This window comes from Bubalus kerabau, chromosome 3 (assembly GCF_029407905.1).
Source record: "Bubalus kerabau isolate K-KA32 ecotype Philippines breed swamp buffalo chromosome 3, PCC_UOA_SB_1v2, whole genome shotgun sequence".
NCBI classification, from domain to species: Eukaryota; Metazoa; Chordata; class Mammalia; order Artiodactyla; family Bovidae; genus Bubalus; species Bubalus kerabau.
This window is the reverse complement of record NC_073626.1, coordinates 77646453-77670752: the sequence shown is the minus strand read 5'-3', so window position 1 is coordinate 77670752 and position 24300 is coordinate 77646453. Positions and strand designations below refer to the sequence as shown.

General features: G+C 41.7%; 1 protein-coding gene across 3 annotated transcripts in view; it reads left to right on the top strand.

Annotated features, from left to right (window-relative positions):
- The window catches only part of ITGA6 (integrin subunit alpha 6), an 87700-nt gene extending 69082 nt beyond the window's left edge, over nucleotides 1-18618 (top strand). For 2 of the 3 annotated variants that reach the window (XM_055572224.1, XM_055572226.1), the window contains 5 exons: nucleotides 1370-1468; nucleotides 1566-1676; nucleotides 1776-1874; nucleotides 11603-11728; nucleotides 16447-18618. In XM_055572224.1, coding sequence (XP_055428199.1) covers nucleotides 1370-1468; nucleotides 1566-1676; nucleotides 1776-1874; nucleotides 11603-11728; nucleotides 16447-16608 — 597 coding nt within the window. In that variant the 3' untranslated portion in view covers nucleotides 16609-18618. Of the gene's footprint in view, nucleotides 1-1369; nucleotides 1469-1565; nucleotides 1677-1775; nucleotides 1875-11602; nucleotides 11729-14125; nucleotides 14256-16446 lie in introns of all 3 variants that reach the window. The other variant, XM_055572225.1, reaches the window with a different exon arrangement.
- The last annotated feature ends 5682 nt before the right edge of the window (nucleotides 18619-24300 follow it).

The following is a 24300-nucleotide window of genomic DNA, read 5'->3' as shown; positions in this document are numbered from 1 at the left end:
CTTGCTTTGTTATTGCAAGTTTGTTTCTTTTAAATTGTAAGGTGACTGGGTATGACCAGTGTTCATAGTTGGTGGTTTATATTCATCAACTTGGAGAAACAAGATGGTCCATTATTCCTAATCTTTAAGAGAAATGCAGTTTATTTATTTGCTTTTGGTTTTGCTGGGTCTTTGCTGCTGCTCGTGGCTTTCTTCTAGTTGTGGTGAGCGGCGGCTACTCTTCCTTGCGGTGCGTGGGCTTCTCTTTGCAGTGGCTTCTCTTACTGTGGAGCACAGGCACATGGGCTCCCTGGTTGCAGCTGGCAGGCTGGAGAGCGTGGGCTCCCTGGTTGCAGCTGGCAGGCTGGAGAGCGTGGGCTCCCTGGTTGCAGCTGGCAGGCTGGAGAGCGTGGGCTCCCTGGTTGCAGCTGGCAGGCTGGAGAGCGTGGGCTCCCTGGTTGCAGCTGGCAGGCTGGAGAGCGTGGGCTCCCTGGTTGCAGCTGGCAGGCTGGAGAGCGTGGGCTCCCTGGTTGCAGCTGGCAGGCTGGAGAGCGTGGGCTCCCTGGTTGCAGCTGGCAGGCTGGAGAGCGTGGGCTCCCTGGTTGCAGCTGGCAGGCTGGAGAGCGTGGGCTCCCTGGTTGCAGCTGGCAGGCTGGAGAGCGTGGGCTCCCTGGTTGCAGCTGGCAGGCTGGAGAGCGTGGGCTCCCTGGTTGCAGCTGGCAGGCTGGAGAGCGTGGGCTCCCTGGTTGCATCTGGCAGGCTCGAGAGCGTGGGCTCAGTGGTTGTGGCAAATGCGCTTTAGTTGCTCTGAGGCATGTGAGATCTTCCCGGACCAGGGATTGAACCTGTGTCCCCTGCATTGGCAGGTGGATTCTTATCCATTGTACCACTGGGGAAGTCTGAAAAATGAAATTTTAAAGCATCTTCCTTGGCTTAGTTTTCAGTATTCTCCTTTGAATAAACCATGCTCGATCTTTTTCTACTTGCCCTTTTCCTCATTCCGTGTCACTCATTCAGGATGTGCTTACTTTTTACAGTTATGTTAGGTACCAGTCTGAGTGCTTAGGGGTAGAGGAATGAGATTGGTTCCTGATCTCAGGATGCTCACAGTTTGGTGAGGAGACAGCAGAACAAAGAAAGCCTTTGTCTCACTCTGAGTTTTAAGGTTGGAATGAAAGAAAATTACCTTGAAAAATAAAGTTGAAATGAGGTTGGTAATTAATACTTTGTGATCTTACACTTAAATTATTTACGCACCTTGGTGCTGGCAGAAAGGTGAGGATTATCAGTCGTGAATTTGGCACAATCTGGGAGGGTGTGCTTTGGAGATTTGTACAGTAATGCCAAAAATTACACTTGGTGGAAGTATTTCAGATGTAATTCTTTTCAGGAGGCTCACAACTCAAGAAGGAAACGAGAAATTGCTGAAAGACAGACAGATGATGGCAGAAAATTTTCTTTATTTTCTGAAAGAAAATATCAGACCCTTGTGAGTATTTTTCAAGAGCTGTGAGTTTTCCAGGGGGTGGCGGGAAGGCCTTCCCCAGACCGTTGTGCTGTACCTCCTGTTCTTCTTTTCTCCCCAGAACTGCAGCGTGAACGTGAACTGTGTGAACATCAAGTGCCCGCTGCGAGGGCTGGACAGCAAGGCCTCCGTGGTTCTGCGCTCGAGGTTATGGAACAGCACGTTTCTGGAGGTGTGACCCCTGCCGCAGGCTGTGTCTCCCAAGCCGTCTGCCACCTGCTAGACCATTTCTCTTTTCACTCATGCTTTCACTCACTTTGTCTCCAAACAGGAATACTCCAAGATGAACTACTTGGACATTCTCGTGCGGGCTTCCATTGATGTCATTGCCGCCACCGAGAATATCAAGCTGCCCAACGCAGGCACTCAGGTTAGGATTCCATGGGCTTCACTTAGTTGATCTCTCTCCTGCACCCCACGCCCATGGCCTGAGGACACGCTGTTCTGGACTCATGTCTCTCACGGCACTGATACTCCCTTTAAAGAGAAAGCAGATCATGTCTTAAGGTGGTACCCACCCCAAGTTGTATTTCAGTAGAATCATGGAAGAAAGACGTGACTCGGGTCATCTCATTCTGCTGTGGATGGGACAGACTTGAGAGCTGTTGGCTCAAGGAGAGGAGGGGTGCACCTCCTAAGTCTAAAGATCCCACATCTTGTACCGCCCTTCATGCCAATGCCAATGTTGGCGTACTCCTACTGATGGTAACCTCCCTGCGCTATGGGGGAGCTCTTGGCGTGTATGGCCAGTGGCAGTTATTAGAAACCATCTCTATATAGGGATTGAGACTTGAATCTTCTAAGATCAGTTCCTGATTATGCCCCCTGGAACAAGTCCCAACGTAAGTTCTCCTTCTCGGCCATGTAGCAGCCTTTGAAATAATTGAAGGAAACTGTTATACTTTCTTGAACGTATCTCTCTTACTGTCTTCAAAGCTGACCACCCAGCTCTTCAATTATCTGTCCTGCCCGATGCGGCTGCACAGGTTCTAGATCTCTTCTCTTCCTGGGCCAGCTCCAGGAAGGAGAGCTGACGTGTGGTCTGCCTAGTTCAGCTTAACTTTATTCAACAGCCTCCCAGCTTCTGTTAGTTCAGCCTAAAATGTGGTCTTTAAATGGTTGCTGAAGATGGTTTGCATTTCTGGCAGCTACTATTTTTCTGTTTGTGTTCTACTGAAACTTCCAGGTGTTTTCATCTGAATGTGCTGTCAAACTATATTTCCCACATCACACCCTTGAGCAGTTTTTTAAAATGTAAATACACGCCTTTAAGTGCATCCTCACATCTTGCGTGGTTTACTTTTGATCTGTTGTTTGGGCTTACAGTGTAATTTTGAGTCTTGATCATTTACTCTCTGATAACTTTCTTTCCTTGCAAGCTTTATCTTTTTAAAACCGAGAAGCATGGGTGTTTTCCTGCAGGTAATTAAGAAAACTGTTGACCAGGACTAGCAGCAGAAGCTTGTGTATAGTAAAGGGTTCCTAGTTGGGGGTGGAGGGTCTGGACCCACAGGGACTTGTATCAGGCCCTCAAAGTAAATGACTGCAGGTCACAGGTGGGAGTGTTTTGCAGAAGAGAGTGAATGGAGAAGAATGACTGTCCTAAAGCTGATCTACTGATGTACTTAAGGCAAATGTCTAGGCTTCAGGCCTTTGACCAGCTGAAATCCAGTGTGTTTCCTTGATGACCTTGGTTTCTGGAATATAGTGACCCTTAATTAAAATTTACCATCTCAACTAGAATACAAACATTTGTCTGGGCACGTGCTAAATTGGGCAGGATGCTGGGGCATGTGGTGTAAACCGGGACTATCCCATACTTAACCGGGATGTACCCTCACCTTGACCTTATGTTGTCTTTGCAGGTTACTCCTACCTTTCTACATCTTTTTAAAAGTTTAAATTAATTTTTAGGGGGCACTGAGTCTTCCTTGTGCGCAGGCATGTTGTGGCATGTGGGCTCAGTTGCCCCTTGGCATGTGGGATCTTAGTTCCCCAACCAGGGATTGAACCCATATCCTGTGCTTTGGAAAGCAAATTCTTAACCACTGGACCACCAGGGAAGTTCCTCTACCTTTACTAATAAGGCATCATAAGGACTGTCAAACCACACCGTTCCTGAGAATCCTTTCTCTGCCTCTCTGACTAAAGGCAGTTGCTATAACTTTATGTAGCTTTAATCAGCAATCCTGAGATTCACTGAGCTTCAAAGAGAAGAAAACTTTAGAGGGAAGAAACTAATATTAATAAAGCACTAATTAAATGTCTACCATCTACTAGATGCTTTACCCATATACTATCATTTAAACTGCAGGAGAATGCCAAGGTAGACATTGTACCCACTTTACAAAAAAGGAAGCAGGCATAGACAGGGGATGTCATTTGGGGTCCTGGATTGAAATCTATACCATTCTGGCTTCTGGGCCCCTATTCTTTGACTCTGTAGTACTTGCTCCCCATGAAGTCCCCAAATCTCAAGTTCAGATGAGAAAACGTGAGTCCAGGGAAGGTTGTCTGTCCCTCAGGGTCACAGGACCAGCATGTGGGGTAGAGGTAAGACCAGACCTTGCGCTCATGACTTCTCATCAACTGCTCTTGTTTTCTTGAAGATGATGGAACTGAAGGCCATGGTGTCTAGACAATGAGGTTCTCTTGGGCATTTCATGTTCTCAGGGCTTTGAGAGCCCATGCCTACTAATGGGAATTGGAATCTTTGCTATACTACTGTATAGCAAAGTATATACTATATACTAATACTATACTATTAAATAAATCATACTTGATTTATTTAATAATTGGTAGATTTGAAAATGGATTAGTCTCATATCTGGAACCCATTTCTTTTTAAAACAGAGACTTTTTAATCTCTAGTCTTCTGTTACCTTTTCTATTAACTGATTTCTGAGATATAATAGCTCATCTGTCATATCTACATGTTTCTTTAGAATTTTAAGGTGCAGTTTGGGGGGGTGGTCTAAAGATTTCAAGCTTAATTCAAGTGTCAAAATGCCTTCATTTTTTATTCCCTCACTTACTAAGGGTTTCAATTTCATTTTTAGCTTGATTCTCTGTCTTTTCCAGTGTCTAGATTATTTTTCTTTGGACATGAAGCAAAGGAGGTTGAATAATTCAGCCTTGTCTTTTGGTCTTAATGTTGATATGTTTTCCCATTGCTTTTACTCTAATCCTGACCTTAAAAAGATAAAAAAATCTTTGTTTCCTTATAACTCAACCAATTTTAAGAGTTTTGTGTTCAATTCTTTTTAAAATATTTATTTTTTTAATTGAAGGATAATTGCTTTACATAATTGTGTTGGTTTCTGCCAAACATGAACATGAATCAGTCATAGGTATACATATGTTCTCTCCCTCTTGAACCTCCCTCCCACCTGTGTTCATTTCTTAATAAAACACATTTAAGATATTGTTATAAGAAAAGTCAGGGAGAGCTGGTCACCCAACTGAACCAGATAAGATGGTTACTAAAATTTTAGCAGCAATTAAATTGATCCAGTTAAAAAGCCAGTTAACCATGGCACTGCAGAAGTGCCAGAGAAGCCTTCCTCACAAAAGTGCTAGAGAAGCAAAATTGAATAAGATAGTGTCAATTGTTAAGAATTTCATGGTCTAGGAGCCAGTGAGTGGGGCTCGCCACGTGGTGCAGTGGTAAAGAATCCACCTGCCAGTGTAGGAGACACAAGAGATTCAGGTTCAACCCCTGGGTCAGGAAGATCCCCTGGAGTCGGAAACGGCAACCCACTCCAGTATTCTTGCCTGGAAAATTCCATGGACAGAGAAGTCTGTGGGCCACAGTCCATGGGGTCCCAAAGAGTCAGACATGACTGAATGAACACAGAAGAGAGTGAACCAGGAGAGATTTGTTGAATTCAGTCAAGGAAGGAGGAAGTTTCTTACTGGTTGTACTTACATATCCCCACTTCATTCCTTCCCAAAGAAAGGCAATGCCAAAGAATGTTCAAACTACTGCACAATTGCACTCATCTCACACACTAGTAAAGTAATGCTCAAAATTCTCCAAGCCAGGCTTCAGCAATATGAACTTCTAGATGTTCAAGCTGGTTTTAGAAAAGGCAGAGGAACCAGAGATCAAATTGCCAGCATCTGCTGGATCATGGAAAAAGCAGGAGTTCCAGAAAAACATCTATTTCTGCTTTATTGACTGTGCCAAAGCCTTTGACTGTGTGGATCACAATAAACTGTGGAAAATTCTGAAAGAGATGGAAATACCAGACCACCTGACCTGCCTCTTGAGAAATTTGTATGCAGGTCAGGAAGCAAGAGTTAGAACTGGACATGGAACAACAGACTGGTTCCAAATAAGAAAAGGAGTACGTCAAGGCTGTATATTGTCACCCTGCTTATTTAACTTCTATGCAGAGTACATCATGAGAAACGCTGGACTGGAGGAAGCACAATCTGGAATCAAGATTGCCGGGAGAAATATCAATAATTTCAGATATGCAGATGACACCACCCTTATGGCAGAAAGTGAAGAGGAGCTTAAAAGCCTCTTGATGAAAGTGAAAGAGGAAAGTGAAAAAGTTGGCTTAAAGCTCAGCATTCAGAAAACAAAGATCATGGCATCCGGTCCCATCACTTCATGGGAAATAGATGGGGAAACAGTGGGAACAGTGGCTGACTTTATTTTTGGGGGCTCCAAAATCACTGCAGATGGTGATTGCAGCCATGAAATGAAAAGACGCTTACTCCTTGGAAGGAAAGTTATGACCAACCTAGACAGCATATTAAAAAGCAGAGACATTACTTTGTCAACAAAGGTCCGTCTAGTCAAGGGTATGGTTTTTCCAGTGGTCATGTATGGATGTGAGAGTTGGAATATAAAGAAAGCTGAGCGCCAAAAAATTGATGCTTTTGAACTGTGGTGTTGTAGAAGACTCTTGGACTGCAAGGAGATCCAATCAGTCCATCCTAAAGGAGATCAGTCCTGGGTGTTCATTGGAAGGACTGATGTTGAAGCTGAAACTCCGATACTTTGGCCACCTGACGTGAAGAGCTGACTCATTTGAAAAGACCCTGATGCTGGGAAAGATTGAGGGCAGGAGGAGAAGGGGATGACAGAGGATGAGATGGTTGGATGGCATCACCGACTCAATGGACATGGGTTTTGGTAGATTCCGGGAGTTGGTGATGGACAGGGAGGCCTGGCATGCAGCAGTTCATGGGGTCACAAAGAGTCAGACACGACTGAGCAACTAAACTGAACTTCATTCCTAAGGAATAGGAAGAGAGTGGGTAAACTTCCCGCCTGCTAAAGATGAGAAAGAGTGTGATAAGTGGAAGTAGGCATGTTATTCTTCAGGGTGGAGGAGATTTTCATTTTTTGGTTCTAAATTCAGAGAAGGACTTGAGATGTGGATTCCTCTATAAGATGAATTTCTTATATGAAGAACACTCACTAAGGGGATGGTTTCCTTAATAATTTTGTAAAAGATAACAAAAATCCCTTCATTGGGTGAATATCTTATACTAAAGTTCAATGAGAGTGGAGTATATTACATTAAAGAGTGATTTAGGGAAACAGCTTTGGCTGGGGGCAAGCTCATGTGGTCCCAGCACTCCTCACTGGTGATGCAATTTAATGCATTAGCAGAATTAAACCCTTTTCCTCTGATGGACACATGATGGATGAGGTTCACATGCACAGGTCATCCCTGTGGAAATGCCTAGATTTTAATGCAAGCAAAACAATTTTTTTGTTTGTTTGTTTTTGAAGTTGGAGTAGTTTCTACTCGCCTGAACCTGTCATTGTTCATCAGTAATAGTTGCTGTGACGAGATGAGACAAGGTGTCCAGAGCTCTGGGAATCTCAGCTCATAGTTTGTCTACCCGCTCCTGATTCTAAGGCCAGCTCCACTCCCCTCCTTCTGTTCTCAGTCCCAGCTGGAGAATGACTATCATGCGTGCACACGCACACACCACACAGAGTTGACAGTTTAAGGCAACAAACAATAAAATCTTGCTGACCGGGCTCTCTTGCCTTCCTGCGGTGTGGCCTTACACACGAACACACTGAGTTTGCAGAGCACATCTGAACCTTAAATGTGTGGCCCAGAGCCTAGCATTCGTCCTCAGTCTGATGCACAGTGACTTGTTTTAGTAGGCTCCAAGATCTGATTTGAATGGTAGCCAGACCTGGGGCTTCGAGCTCTCAGCTGAGTTCCTGCTTACACTGCACCCGACCCCTAACCCCACAAAATAAAAAACTACCTTGTTCAGCCCTCATGGCTGTCGGATTGCAGCAGTTTTGGGGTGTGCTTTCCCTCTAGGAGCATCCATTTGAAAGGCTGGTACCGCGGTGACAGGGCGGATCCCTCTGTCTGTGGACCAGTGTCCACTCTCCACTTCACAAGGCTTCATCAGGGCTTATTGTTGAGAATGGCCCTTCCAAGTCATCACCTTGCCCCAGGGATACTGTGTGGCTTGCCTGTGCTACATACTAGGGAAGCAGAGTTAAATGAGATAAAGCATGTGTGTGTGCATGCTGCTAAGTCGTGCCCGACTTTGTGCAACCCCATGGACTGTAGCCCGCCGGGCTCCTCTGTCCTTGGAATTCTCCAGGCAAGAACATTGGAGTGGGAGCTGTTCCCTTCTACAGGGGATCTTCTGGACCCAGGGATTGAACCTGCATCTTTTGTGTTTCCTGTACTGGCAGGTGGATTCTTTACCACTGTGTACCTTGGAAGCCAAGATAAAGCACAGGCTGGTTGAATTAATACTTTTTAGTTTAGGATTGTCTGATTTAGCACTCATATCAACTATATTATTTCTTTACTGGTCTCTCACCATTCTTTCTCCCCTACTTCATGGGTACCTCTCTGCTTCAACCAGTAATCTCAAGAAAGAGTTGATTTAGCTTAAAGCTAGGACACCTGTGGAGGTGATGGTATTCCAGTTGAACTATTTCAAATCCTGAAAGATGATGCTGTGAAAGTGCTGCACTCAATATGTCAGCAAATGTGGAAAACTCAGCAGTGGCCACAGGACTGGAAAAGGTCAGTTTTCATTCCAATCCCAAAGAAAGGCAATGCCAAAGAATGCTCAAACTACCGCACAATTGCACTCATCTCACATGCTAGTAAAGTAATGCTCAGAATTCTCCAGGCCAGGCTTCAGCAATATGTGAACCGTGAACTTCCTGATGTTCAAGCTGGTTTTAGAAAAGGCAGAGGAACCAGAGATCAAATTGCCAACATCCGCTGGATCATCAAAAAAGCAAGAGTTCCAGAAAAACATCTATTTCTGCTTTATTGACTATGTCAAAGCCTTTGACTGTGTGGATCACAATAAACGGTGGAAAATTCTGAAAGAGATGGGAATACCAGACTACCTGACCTGCCTCTTGAGAAATCTGTATGCAGGTCAGGAAGCAAGACTTAGAACTGGACATGGAACAACAGACTGGTTCCAAATAGGAAAAGGAGTACGTCAAGGCTGTATATTGTCACCCTGCTTATTTAACTTCTATGCAGAGTACATCATGAGAAACGCTGGACTGGAAGAAACACAATCTGGAATCAAGATTGCCGGGAGAAATATCAATAACCCCAGATATGCAGATGACACCACCCTTATGGCAGAAAGTGAAGAGGAGCTCAAAAGCCTCTTGATGGAAGTGAAAGTGGAGAGTGAAAAAGTTGGCTTAAAGCTCAACATTCAGAAAACGAAGATCATGGCATCCGGTCCCACCACTTCATGGGAAATAGATGGGGAAACAGTGGAAACAGTGTCAGACTTTATTTTTTTGGGCTCCAAAATCACTGCAGATGGTGACTGCAGCCATGAAATGAAAAGACGCTTACTCCTTGGAAGGAAAGTTATGACCAACCTAGATAGCATATTCAAAAGCAGAGACATTACTTTGCCAACAAAGGTCCATCTAGTCAAGGCTATGGTTTTTCCTGTGGTCATGTATGGATGTGAGAGTTGGACTGTGAAGAAGGCTGAGCGCCGAAGAATTGATGCTTTTGAACTGTGGTGTTGGAGAAGACTCTTGAGAGTCCCTTGGACTGCAAGGAGATCCAACCAGTCCATTCTAAAGGAGATCAGCCCTGGGATTTCTGAGGGAATGATGCTGAAGCTGAAACTCCAGTACTTTGGCCACCTCATGTGAAGAGTTGACTCATTGGAAAAGACTCTGACGCTGGGAGGGATTGGGGGCAGGAGGAGAAGGGGACGACAGAGGATGAGATGGCTGGATGGCATCACTGACTCGATGGACGTGGGTCTGGGTGAACTCTGGGAGTTGGTGATGGACAGGGAGGCCTGGCGTGCTGCGATTCATGGGGTCACAAAGAGTCGGACACGACTGAGTGACTGAACTGAGGACACCTGTTGGGGAAAGGGGAGGCAAGAGGAAGTGAGTCAGGAGGCCCTCCCCTGGGCTGAGAGCTTAAGTGAAACTTCATTGAGACCATAACAGGAAACATAGTAGCTGATAAAGGTGTTTATGCGGTTAGAGTTTAGAAAACTCTTAATGTGAATTCTGTTCCTGTTAAAGATGTTTAAAGAAAAGCAGTTCCTGCTTTTAAGTATATTCTGTAAGAGCAGGTTGAAAACTTGTTTTCTAGTATAGATAGAAGTACTTTAAGAGTTTTTTTTTTTTTTTTTTTTAAGTGTTCTAGTATAGTAGTATTGGATCACAGTGTAGACATGGAAGCATTTTAGGCAGCATCCAGAATTCAACACTAATGTAGAATACTTAACTAGAAACACTTCTCAGGAGTTAAATTGTTCTCTCTTAAGTTTTCTTTACCCTTCACTTTATATTCTTTAAATTAAAAAATAGCAGAAACCTCAAACTGATAGATGACTAATCAGTATAGTTGACAAAATCATATTTGTAGCTTTCACCAGGTCTTTTATAAGCTTTGAAGATTTGTTGCCTGGAAAAAACCTTCTGGCATCACAGAAATCCGCTTGAATTCTAAGCTCACATAACCAAATTGTTGCAAATTACCAGAAGCAACTTTTTAGATTTCTGAATAAACACATCTATTCAATTGGTATTTGCCAGCTATCAAGTGTTTAGAGCTTAAACTTCTCATCAGCTGCCTCTTAAAGCTGTAAGCTGCCTCTGAATGAATCCAGAGTCTCGTTTGTCTGTACACATTGTCGTAGTAAATGACTGCAAGCCATTTCAGGAAATTTTATTCTTTACAAGCGTCTTTAGTTTGCTATCCTGTTGCTGAACTCAGGTTTGGCTTCTCGTAACCCAAGAATCCAATACTGAGAGATAAATGTTAGGTAAAAGAAAAGAAAGCTTTATTGAGGAAGCTAGCAATCCTGGGGAGAAGGTAAACTCATGTCCCAAAGAACCAACTCCCCAGGTTTTGTTCTGAAATTACTTAGGGAAGAGAGGAAGGGGCTATGTGCTGGGGAAGAGGTAATCTGTTTTCAAAGATGACCATCACAATCCTGTGGTTCCAAGTAACTGTCAGGTTTGAACCATAAAGCTTTGGTCTGCTGAGAGGGCCCCACTGGGTCCTGCTTGCTTTTAACCTTAAGGGAAAATTAGAATGGTATCAGTAATGCAGCTCCATTCCTCTTTTATATTTCATAACATCTTTAAAATATGAGTGAGGAATGTAGGCTAATTGTGCATAAATGGACCGTTTTGTTGCCATTGTTGAATGCTTGATTAAGAGAGGGTGGTTGGTCTCAAAAAGATACCAGGTTACATTAATGTAGATATAACAAGATTGGTTGTATCCCTCTGGGTAATTGTTGAAACTTGCTGTTGATTAACTGATGGTTCATTATACAATTTTCTCTACTTTTATTGATTATAAAAATTTATAAAAGATAAGTTAGCACAGAAGCAATTATTTCATCAAAACATATTTCAGCATTTTCCAGGTTCTGGCAAAAGAGCTCCAAGAAATGCCTCTTGAAGCAATATTCCATTACTAAAGGAAAGGAACTCACACCAAAAAGACATGTCATCCATCTGTAGGCTGCATTGACCAAGTGTATCTAGAAGCAGAATTAGTGATACAAACTCAGGGTTTGATTCTCACCTGAGTTTGTAATGGTATTGCTTTCCTTTATGCCCCATAGGTTCGCGTGACTGTGTTTCCCTCAAAGACTGTAGCTCAGCATTCAGGAGTACCTTGGTGGATCATCCTCGTGGCCATTCTTGCTGGGATTTTGATGCTTGGTCTATTAGTATTTTTACTGTGGAAGGTAAGTCATATCTGGGACTTGAGTTTTGTGATATAAACGTTATTTCAGGTTTTCTTTTTAAAGTAAATTAACACTGATAGTACATACATGTTTCATTGCTTCTTTTTCCCAACATTTTATTCTATGAAATTTTTCCAAAATACAGCAAACTAAAGAATTATATAATGAAGATCTGAATACCTATCTAATATTTTGTAAAGGAATACTATTTATATAAGAGGTTTCTTAAGTGTGTAAATTCAGTGTTTTCACATATAATATAGCATGTTTGGCAGATAATAATTTTTAAAATTTTACCACTATGACCGTTTCTTTATTGCCAATCAAATTCTGAATCTAAGCCAAATTGGTTATCACCCTAATCAGAATCTGTATTCTTATTAATTTCAACTTTTGTAAAGAAATGTTCATGGCAGCAATGGGGGCTTGTTACCGTTGCAGCTAGATTAGGAAATAGGAAAGCATGAAATCAGTGAATCTCAAAGTGGTCACCATAGCCTATGTCAAGCATAAGGAAGATCTGTGTTTAATATGATGTACTTCATTATAGTCTGGTCCTGTAAATATAATGTAGTATCTTCCCTCTGCTTTCTACCAGTAAATAGTCGACATTACAAAAAATGTATGAGATGTCACGTACTTTTCTTGGCAAAAATTATCACCTATAGATCTTGGGTTATTCTCAGGTGGTAATGGAGATTCACAGACTTTTATCAACAATCCCAAAAAACTCAAAGTTTGTAATGACTTATTTGCAACTCAACTTGACATGATGTGAAGAGAGGATATTTATAGTCTCTATCCTTTACGCAGTTCTAAAACATTAGGATAATTACCGTGACATTATGTATGCAGTGTATTACTTTTCTAAAAGGCCAGAAATTTGGGGTTTCCAAACATGTCTGGTCTAGAGGCAAAGGATGATGAAACTCAACTACTAGTCCCTAGGATCAAACTATCCTTATCTTTTCTTTGGATCCAAGTATAATGGACAAGGACTTAAGATATTCTCACTTTCAAATATTGGGCATCTCTTTTTGCTTTATTTTTCCAAGTAACTTCCTTTTGCCAAGATAATTTTGAGATAGTTTTTGGGCATCCTCCATTCGTGTGATTGAAGTTTGGTATCTGCTCATGCCAAGACCCATCCTCCCAGGGGAAGTCAGCCAGCCCTACCTGATGTTTACTTCAGACAGTAGGTTTATCCGAGTGCAGCCAGCTGATATAGGAGATGCTCTGGAAATTATTTGGATATCAAAAGCTGAATGTGAGGTTTGATATTTGAGGATGGCCTTCTATTGCTCTCCAGAAGAGGTCCTATAAGGACAGTCTTTTCCTATACCTCTATACTCATTTAGAGTGACCTAATCTGAGGAGCACAGATTACTATCACTTAAACATTACGTGGTGGCTCAGAATTTGGGAAAGTGATAGTAATCATTATTTCATGATGGTATGTTCAAATTTATATTGTGATTTACCCCACAAAGGCCTCAAGTAGATGGCACTTATCCCTTCAAATTCACTGAAAAGGACAAGAATATATTCAGTGTTTCTTTATTTGGATTTGTGCTAAGTCTTAGAGAATTAATTCTTACACTTTGAATCAGTAATCTGCAGATGTCAATCTTTCATAGTTAGACTCCATATCCCCTGCAAGAAGAAAGTGTGTGCTGAGTTGTGTCCAACTTTTTGCAGCCCCATGGACTATGGCCCATCAGGCTCCCCTTTCTGTGAAATTTCCCAGGCAAGAATGCTAGAGTGGATTACCATTTTATCCTCCAGGGGATATTCCTGACCCAGGGATCGAACCCCTGTCTCCTGCATTGGCAGGCAGATTCTTTACCACTGAGCTACCTGGGAAGCCCTGCAAGAAGAAACTACCCAAAACTATGATCAGATGTGTAAATATTTTTCCTTTTAGAATGATTTTGGCCCTTAGGATTTGCTACAAATAGAAAAATCAATTTGCTAGTGTCATCCATATAAATATTTGACCAGAGACCCATGGTAATTGACGTCACTGGGGCTTCCCAGGTGGTGCCATGGTAAAGAATCTGCCTGCCAAGCAGATCCCTGGGTCAGGAAGAGTCCCTGGAGAAGGAAATGGCAATCCAGTCCAGTGTTCTTGCCTGGAAAATTCCATGGACCGAGAAGCCTGGTGGGCTATAGTCCATGCAGTCTTTATAAAGAATCAGACAGGACTTAGCAACTGAGTATACAGCACACTTGATGTCACTGTCATACGGTATGGGGTCTGTTCCCTTTTGGTTGATCCATGTGGTCTCTTTGTAAGCAAGCTGTAAGTAGGAAACAGGTTAAACTTTGAGATTTTTCTTTTGTTTAGCTTTTATACACAGAACTGTAACACTGACTAAATACCTTGCTTCCTTGTAGTGTGGTTTCTTCAAGAGAAATAAGAAAGATCACTATGATGCCACATATCACAAGGCTGAGATCCATGCTCAGCCATCTGATAAAGAGAGGCTTACTTCTGATGCGTAGTATTGATCTACTTCTGTAATTGGTAATTGATCAATGTTTTTTAATTGCTAGCTGTGGACCCCGCTATGGTTGTGGTGGCTAACTTTAAAAGCAACAGCTTGCTGTGTGTGTCCCATTAACAGACGTTTTCCAAATGTCCACACTGGCTTGCCTTGCTTGAATTTATTTCATTTATTTCACTTGAAAGCTTAGGTTTTTTTTTTTTTCTTAAGTGCACAAAGAATCTTTCGTTGCAGGTGAGTTACTTTTTGTTGTTGTTAATAGACATCACCCACAGCAATGAAGAAAACTGCAATCTACGTACACGTAGGAGGTGTTAGACCTCTACAGTAGACCAGTTTCCCACGTGGTGTTAATCTAGTATGTAGCTTACCACTTGGAATTTCAAAGATGCATAAGAAATCATCCCAGATTTCTTGTCCATTTTGGAATTTCCCACAGAAGCTTGTGTTGACTGCCTGATTAACCTGTTGCATGTTGGAAACAGTGTGTTTCTCTTGAAGAGAAGGCTTTCTCACTGTCATCTTTTTGATTTTCGTGCTATAAAATGATGGGGCAAGGCTTCGGAATGCTTTTATTGTTGCTCAGAAATTGTTTTATGCTGGCTAAGCATGCAACTTCTTTCCCTGCATATCTACTACAAGTCAAAGACCATTACAACAAACTCTTCACTACTGGCGTGACAGACATTATGGTCAACTTCAGAAGATGATTCTTTGCCAACATGGCATTCAGTTTACAAAAGTTTAATATAAAAATGCTGTGGACAGTTTATTCAAAATGTTGTAATGGAGTTTGATCTTGTTCCATGTTCCTAGAAATTTTTTTCAGCCCTGGGTCTCAGCTGATTTTAAGTTCATGTTTGGCTTCTCTTATTTGTAACTCCATGGAAACAGGAATTGGCAGCAATTCCTTTTTCCATTTCTGTGGGCACCAGAGGGTAGAATTACCCCTGTAATCCCTTTCCATGGCCCTGTCATGATGAATCCCAGCATTTCCATTTCAGGTTATGTATCACCCCGATTTCTTCTTTGTTTAAATGGGGCAATAGTCACACTATGTGACAGATAGGTATTTTGGCTTTTTTGCAGAAAATAGAAAAGACCTTAGAACAAAAATTCTTGTCCCATTTTCCTCACCGATTTAGTGATAAATTTGTGATAAATAGTGATAAATTTGTACATAATTTTATTTTGCCCTGTGCCATTTTTATAGCTTAACATCATTCAAAACAAATGTTCTGTGCCTATTGATGTCACATAGTAAACACATTAATCAACTATTCTAAGTATCTTCCTCATCCATCTTTTATCTGCATTTAAAAATTAAAGACATATTTTTTAAAAATACATATATATTCATTAAAAAATTCAATCTGACTTAAGAATTTCCAGGTATGTTCCCAATAAAAACCTACTTTGGATCAGATTGAATATGTTTTTAGAGATTAATAAAATATATATTCATTAATAATCTAAGTGTAAGTGCTGTATTTTTGCCAAAAAGAAAAGAAATTAGAGGATGCTCTGAAATTCAATCTAGTGATAGTTTCTCAAATTCTTTGTGGTACAGGAATGATTTTATTGCAGGACACAGTCACTGCATGATTTATTAATGAAACAGCTTAGTTTGGAAGCTTCATTTGGAAATCCAGGCAGTATAAATTACATCTTAGCTATTAAGAAAGATGTACTGGAGCCTCGAAGGAGAGGAGATTAAATCACCCATTTCAAGTAGTAATTTGTAAAATATTTGTGACCTGATTTCCATTTTGTTAGTGGAAGAGGGGCATGGAATAATCTTTGGTTTATGACCTTGAAAAAAAGTTGTTCTTGAAATTAACATGATGTTCTAGTAATCTGAAAGTTAGATCTTTTACATATAGTATGGTGATTATAAAAAAATGGAAGCACTGTTTCATAAACTCTTCAACTCTTAGAGGTAACTAACATTGCTATAATAGGACGGAAAGACAAGATGGGAAAAGGGACTTTTCTTCCAGTTTTACAGCTGTTCTCTTCTGTTTATCCTCACCGGCTATTACTATTTTTGACCTATTAGTTCCTTCTTAAAAGAAAACCATGTCTTTTATTCTTTGTCCTAGTCCAAATTTAGGCATAGCTGAACAGAAAGCTTAGATATTACCATCTAGTGGACTTGCCCTTCTTGGAATTACTTAATTTGTGTGTGTTTCTTTCTCCCCCCGTCTCCAGTGTGGATTCTTTAAACGCTCTAGGTACGATGATAGCGTTCCCCGATACCACGCTGTAAGGATCCGGAAAGAAGAGCGAGAGATCCCAGATGAAAAATACAATGATAACCCTGAAAAAAAACAGTGGATCACAAAGTGGAATGAAAATGAAAGCTACTCCTAGGGAGGCCAGAAAAGCTTCACAGTATCCAAACTACTTTATTTTTTCCCCAACCCAGACACTCAGATGGATTGAAAAACCTGTTCAATATCTGAATACTGATTTCAGACAGACTGCACAACAGTACGGGCCTACAGTTTTAACTGTGGACATTGTTACGTAGCCCAAGGCTCCTGTTTTGCACAGCCAAATTGTTGGAATGGATTTTTCTTTAACTGCCTTAATTTAACGTTCCGGGTCGCCTTTGTTTTTGACTTACTTGTGCTGGGGAAGGGCCTGCCCGGTTACTCTTACGCGACATCCTTCCAAAGGTGTAGCTGGAAGAAGGCACCATGACCCCTGCGCCAGAGTGACCGTCCCAGCCTTGGCACCACCTCTGCCAGCGTTCTTCTCAAAGGATGGGAGAACATGCCAGTTAACTGTCCTGCATCACAACCCTATGCCATCAGGGTAACTGTGTTCAAACTAAAGTGCTCCCATAAATTAAATGTGCAATAGAAGGTAATGTTGCCATCCTGCCATCTTTTTCCATTTCCTAGATGTGTGAATACCTGCTCATGCCAAATACACACGGGTTTCATTTCCCTTTCACTAAAACACACAGGCATAACAGATTTGAATGCTAGTTATACTTATTTGTATATGGTATTTATTTTTCTTTTTTACAAACCATTTTGTTATTGACTAACAGGCCAAAGATTCTCCAGTTTGCCCTTCAGGTTGGATTAAGCAATCAGAATCAGAACATAAGAGGTCACTGGTTGGACCTCAATTACTGACTGCCTAAAGAACATAGTAAGTCTTTATAAATATAGCAGAGAGTTGTTATACTTTACAGATAAAGTATAAGTTTAAGTTATTAACTGCCTTCATGACAGCACTCATCCTCTCCCTCCAAACCCAAAACATTTAAGAAATAGAATTTAACTGTGAGATGTTTAATTCTTAAACACAGAAGATATTTTTTAGTTTAGAGCCCTGTGTGATATTTCTGATTTTCCTGCTGTAACCATCAGGAACTCTTGGAAATAATGGGATTGTTTGTTGGACTTTAGTGCAGTTTAGTCACTGCTGAAAATATTGTATATTCAGGACTTGAAAGAAATGGTGAGTGCTGATGGTGGACCCAAACCGATCCAGTGTAAGACTACTGAATACCTGATACCCAAAGTCTGAACATCGTGGCTTTGAAGTTTTAAAATATTATTGGAATCATTTAATCAATGAGTCCGTGCTCTGTTTTTTACTTTGTTTCCTCCCCTGTCTGTATCCCCCAAAATACTTTAACTACTCTGAAAAGAACTTTAAATTGTTTAACTTTAAAGATGAAGGGGAGGGAGGAGGAAGTTATTATTATATACATTCAATAGAGATTGAATAGCTGGAAAGCTAAATTTTAAAAAATTACTGTACTTCAAAATGTTAAGTTACGGGGGCACAGCAACAAACAGGTGCTAATTTGTTTGGCTGTGGGTATAAGTAGCGTCTCAAAGGCTTTTAAAAGAACAAAATACAGCTATATGTGACATTGATGCTTTTGCGTTTTTTTTTTTTTTTTTTTTTCCAGAAATCTTATGCCCTTAAGATATTACTTGTGCTTTGGAATTTTCAAAACAAAAATAGTTTTACAAATGATATTTTGTTTACAGAAATTTCTCTAAAATAGGTCATAACAATGTTTAAAATCTCAGTTTCTTGCTTAGATAACTTGGAACCCAGTGCACTGGCTTATAGGTTGCTGAGAAGCTGATATTTTGAAAGTGTTTATAGACCTTTGTTATAAAAATGAATGTCCTAAAAAGGGGGGCGGGGCGCAAGGGTGGTTCACCAACAAAAGAAACACGAATGTAGTGGTGTTTATAGTTGTTAAAAACGTCATCTCAAGTCAAGTCACTGGTCTGTTTGCATTTGATACATTTTTATACTAACTAGCATTGTAAAATTATTTCATGATTAGAAGATACCTGTGGATATTTGTATAAAAGTGTGAAATAAAAATTTTTTTATGAAAGTGTTTGTGGCTTAGAAACAGCATTGTACATGTGAAATTATAAATAACCTGACTTGCCTTTCTTTTTATTGCATTAAGCTGAACTATAAAGGTTTTGGTGTTTTTATTTATGGGACACTAAGAATAATCTCAGATCAGCCAAAGATATTAATGCTCCACAGAATGCAATGTAAATGTGATTTTTTTCCTCTCTTGGCTTTACTGTTTGTTGAGAATATTTTCAAAAGAAAATGATCTGAAAGGTGGTTTGTTCAAGATACCTGCAAATTGGGAGTTGTGTGTAAGCACTGATTGATCTGCTTCAAAGGCTTATTATGCCTCTGAAGGATAGGGTGTCAGCTAGCAATGACACATGGCTCAAAGGAAAAAGTTCTTATGGCTAAGTTGCTTTCTTCTTAGAACACACTTTCACTGACAGCAGTCCAGCTGTGACCTGCCTCATCATACTGATCACCAGGCACTGACTAGGCAGAATTGACAGGTCAGAACATATTTTCTTCATCAGTGGATTTCATTTAAATTTAAGCAGCTTTTTGAAACTTCTCTAGCCGGATTGTCACAATTGAATAAATGGAAGGCATGTATATAGTGTGCAGACAATATAGCATGCCCTGGCCTGAATAAATTTTCCATCATAAAATGTCCAGTCTATTAGGGAATAGTTTTCCATTGTACTTGGTATTACACGTTATGTCTTAGCCTTGTTGCTTCTTTGAAGGTCAGACCGGTGATGTTAACCATCTAAAGAAATGAGTGATAGGTACTTTTTAGACAGGCCAGTGGCTGGGACTCGATTAACCACAGTCCCATGGGTATACCCAGTGTAAGTCACTGCAGTGATGTGTAGTCAGTGGTTAGGAGCATCAGTAACTGGTTTCGCTAGGGCTGTGGCATAAATGCCCTTGGCAGAGGTCATGGTAGTGCTTCATGGGACTCCTGGGACTCTGCTTCTCTTCCTCACAAAAAACAGAGATGCCTCAGAGTGTGATAGCGTATTCATACAGGGGACCCTTGGACCTGTCTGTGAACACTGACACGTAATTGTTGGTTGCAGATTACTTGCTACAACCTCGCAGCATATCATGCAGAGTTATGGCTTATGTCATGCCCCTGTGGTTGAGAATATTCTAGAATGTGGGGTAGATGTTGGTGGGAAATGCCTTACATTGTCTGGACCAGGAAAGTAAGGATAAGCTCGAGCCTTCTACCCTGGATGAAAACATCTTAGTAAGAAACTTAGCCCTAGTACAATGAGGACATTGTGGGAAAACAGGCTGGGACTGATGGGCTATTGTGTTTTAAAGGAGAAAAATGGTAAAATGTTGTAGGTGACTGGCTTCCACATAAATACATTTCCAGGGCTAAGAAAACAGGAACGTGGAAGGGTTATTTGATGAGCTTGAAGCCGAAGTAAATGATTAAAGGCAGTTCCTCGAGCTCAAAGGATGAGTGGTCTGTCCTTTGGACTTCTGTGGTCCAACCTCTTACACTGAGCCTCAAGGAGAGAAAATGAACTTCAGGATGATTTCAAGAGTGGCTACTGCAGTGAAGCCAGGGGGCATCTGTTCCACCACTTGTTCTGATTGTGGTCAAGTGGCAAGTAACTTTTCTTTCTCTTAAAAATAGGTTTTGCCTTCTCTGGCCCAGCTCTCTGAGAGTGCTGTGAGCCAGTGGCTGAGGCCAGGTCTGCAGAAGTGTTACCAACAGACCCATTTAGGAGGGAAATGTTACAAAGGGATTCCTGGTTAAATCCTGGACAGGTAAGTGAACTCGAAAACAAGTCAGGGCGAGAAAATGGGTCTAACACAGTTCAAAGTGGACCACAAAGGGAAAAGCTAACCGGGTGATGGCTGATGACTACACTGGAGTGAAGGAGAAATGTGACTTTCATAGTAGTCAGCTAAGCTTAAATGCCCTGACCCTGGAGCATCTCTTTGTCAGGCTGCTTGTGCTGGGGTCATGGAAGTGGGCAGAGACATATCCATGTTAGCAGGGGTCAGGTAAAACTTCTCAGACGCTATTGACACACTGTCCTTCCAGAACATCCCCAAGAAATCTCAAACTCTAGGAAGAGAGTATGCTGCTTTCCCTATCTCAAAGCCTAGCAGATAAGTATTCAGTTCAACAGTAACCAGCAGATTTGAGTGAGTGAGCTGTCAAGATCTTGTTATATGGAGATGGTTAGATGTGGTTTCATTATTTCCTTCCCAGTTGGAAATAAAACTTATAGGGATGTTACCAGGCTCTGGGGACACACATACAAATAAGACACTGGCTCTGCCCTTTTACAGGAAGTTTATCCAAAACAACAGATGGTACTGACAAACAGGTCATCTACTTTACATAAATGTGCTCAGTCAGTCAGTCATCTGACTCGGCAACTCCATGGACTGTAGCCCACCAGGCTTCTCTGTCATGGGATTTTCCAGGCAACAATACTGGAGTGGGTTGCCATTTCCTTCTCCATTACATAACTAGCAGAATTAAAAATCTTGTGTCAGGGTATCAATGGTTGACACATCAGGTTAGTACCTGGTCCTACATGGGCAGAACTTGCCTCTAGAACCAACCCCATTCCTATAAAGTTGGGAGTAGTCTACTCTCAATCTGGGCTGCCTATTTGAATTCCTAAAAAACATTAAAAAACAACAACAACAAAACCCAGTGCCGAGAATTCATGTCAGACTGACTCCATCAGAAACTCTTCAGTGTAGAATCCAGGCATCCGTGCTATTGAGGCTTCCCTGGTGACGCTTAATGTATAGCTAAGGTTGAGAGCTGCTTCTAAAGCACTGGATGGCTTCTTCAATATTTATGGCAAGGGCTCTGCCCTCTGTGTGTAAATGCCTTATTGCTGCATGTGAGGTTTCCAGCGCACCAGTAACAAGAGCTTGGAAGTTAGAGACATACTTGCCATAAAGTAGGAGGCAATGAATAGGATGTGTAAGAGTGAGGCTGCAGTCAGACTGCCAGGGTGTGAAACAGCTTCCCCTCTTATAATATAACCCCCACCAGTGACTGACACATCTGTGCCCCAGTTTCTCTATTTGTAAAGTAAGATTGATATTAGTACCGATCTCATGAGTTCTTAAAAGGAATAATGAGAGGATCAGAAAATGTTCACTAAATGTTAGTTTAATAATTACACTTGTTATGTAGAACCATAAAATGTTAAAATAGGAAGGAAACATGGAAATCTAGTTCTACTTTCTCATTTCACAGATGGGGAAATAGAGTTTAACTGTTGCTGACCTGTCTCCTCATCTAGGTTTTCATACCCCTGGGTTCACCTGCTATAGCTACAGTCTGCAAGTGCAAGTAAGCTTCACTAAAAAATGCTGTGAGCCTAACTCGTACGTTTAAACTGCTCATCAACATAGGTCATTTTGTACAAGACTGACTTATGTCAAACTGTTTCAAACCCTTAATACAATGACCATAATGCAGGCTTGGGGCATGCACACAAAGTCCATATGTAGGTATCTTGAAATTACTATGTACTGACTCATTGACTTTTTTTTCCCCCAGAAATGGAAGAGTGTAAAAAGAGAGGATTCTTTTTTGAACCATTCCTCAGTCCTCCACCCACACGATAGATTGTTTCGTTTCCTGCAGTGGAAAGGCATGTTCTAGTTTTGTTGCTTACGTACCTTTACTGCTGTGCAGAAGAGGAAGTGCTCATAGGCCCATTCATGCTCGAGTTACATCACATATATTAGACCAGATTTGTCAGTGGAAGAACAGTTGAAAAACTCCCTTTTCTTCTTTCCACGTGTCACAGTGCACTGACTGAAAGACTCTAAAGTCCATAAAAGGGGAACCTTTCCCTAGAAAGACTGGGCGTCTGTTTGATTCCAAGGTGTCATCAAATTGCTGATGGAACTCAAGTTCTAGGGCGCTTACAGCCACAGCCACTTTGTTGCTGCTGCTGCTGCTGCTAACTCGCTTCAGTCGTGTCCGACTCTGTGTGACCCCATAGACGGTCTCCCACCAGGCTCCCCCATCCCTGGGATTCTCCAGGCAAGAACACCGGAGTGGGTTGCCATTTCCTTCTCCAATGCATGAAAGTGAAAGTGAAGTCGCTCAGTCGTGTCTGACTCTTAGCGACCTCATGGACTGCAGCCTACCAGGCTTCTCCGTCCATGGGATTCTCCAAGCAAGAACACTGGAGTGGGTTGCCATTTCCTTCTCCAGCCACTTGGTTCAGTTCAGCTGAGTTCAGTCGCTCAGTTGTGTCCGAGTCTTTGTGACCCCATGAATCGCAGCTCGCCAGGCCTCCCTGTCCATCACCAACTCCCGGAGTTCACCCAGACTCAGTCCATCGAGTCAGTGATGCCATCCAGCCATCTCATCCTCTATTGTCCCCTTCTCCTCCTGCCCCAATCCCTCCCAGCATCAGAGTCTTTTCCAATGAGTCAACTCTTCGCATGAGGTGGCCACAGTAGTGGAGTTTCAGCTTTAGCATCATTCCTTCCAAAGAAATCCCAGGGCTGATCTCCTTCAGAATGGACTGGTTGGATCTCCTTGCAGTCCAAGGGACTCTCAAGAGTCTTCTCCAACACCACAGTTCAAAAGCATCAATTCTTGGGCACTCAGCTTTCTTCACAGTCCAACTCTCACATCCATATACGACCACAGGAAAAACCATAGCCTTGACTAGATGGACCTTTGTTGGCAAAGTGATGTCTCTGCTTTTGAATATGCTATCTAGGTTGGACATAACTTTCCTTCCAAGGAGTAAGCATCTTTTAATTTCATGGCTGCAGTCACCATCTGCAGTGATTTTGGAGCCCCAAAATATAAACTCTGACACTGTTTCCACTGTTTCCCCATCTATTTCCCATGAAGTGATGAGACCAGATACCATGATCTTCGTTTTCTGAATGTTGAGCTTTAAGCCAACTTTTTCACTCTCCACTTTCACTTTCATCAAGAGGCTTTTGAGTTCCTCTTCACTTTCTGCCATAAGGGTGGTGTCATCTGCATATCTGAGGTTATTGCTATTTCTCCCGGCAATCTTGATTCCAGCTTGTGTTTCTTCCAGTCCAGCGTTTCTCATGATGTACTCTGCATAGAAGTTAAATAAGCAGGGTGACAATATACAGCCTTGACGTACTCCTTTTCCTATTTGGAAACAGTCTGTTGTTCCATGTCCAGTTCTAACTCTTGCTTCCTGACCTGCATACAGATTTCTCAAGAGGCAGATCAGGTGGTCTGGTATTCCCATCTCTTTCAGAATTTTCCACAGTTTATTGTGATCCACACAGTCAAAGGCTTTGGCATAGTCAATAAAGCAGAAATAGATGTTGTTCTGGAACTCTTGCTTTTTCCATGATCCAGCGGATGTTGGCAATTTGATCTCTGGTTCCTCTGCCTTTTCTAAAACCAGCTTGAACATCAGGAAGTTCACGGTTCACATATTGCTGAAGCCTGGCTTGGAGAATTTTGAGCATTACTTTACTAGCATGTGAAATGAGTGCAATTGTGTGGCAGTTTGAGCATTCTTTGGCATTGCCTTTCTTTGGGATTGGAATGAAAACTGACCTTTTCCAGTCCTGTGGCCACTGCTGAGTTTTCCAAATGTGCTGGCATATTGAGTGCAGCACTTTCACAGCATCATCTTTCAGGATTTGGAATAGCTCAACTGGAATTCCATCAGCTCCACTAGCTTTGTTCGTAGTGAT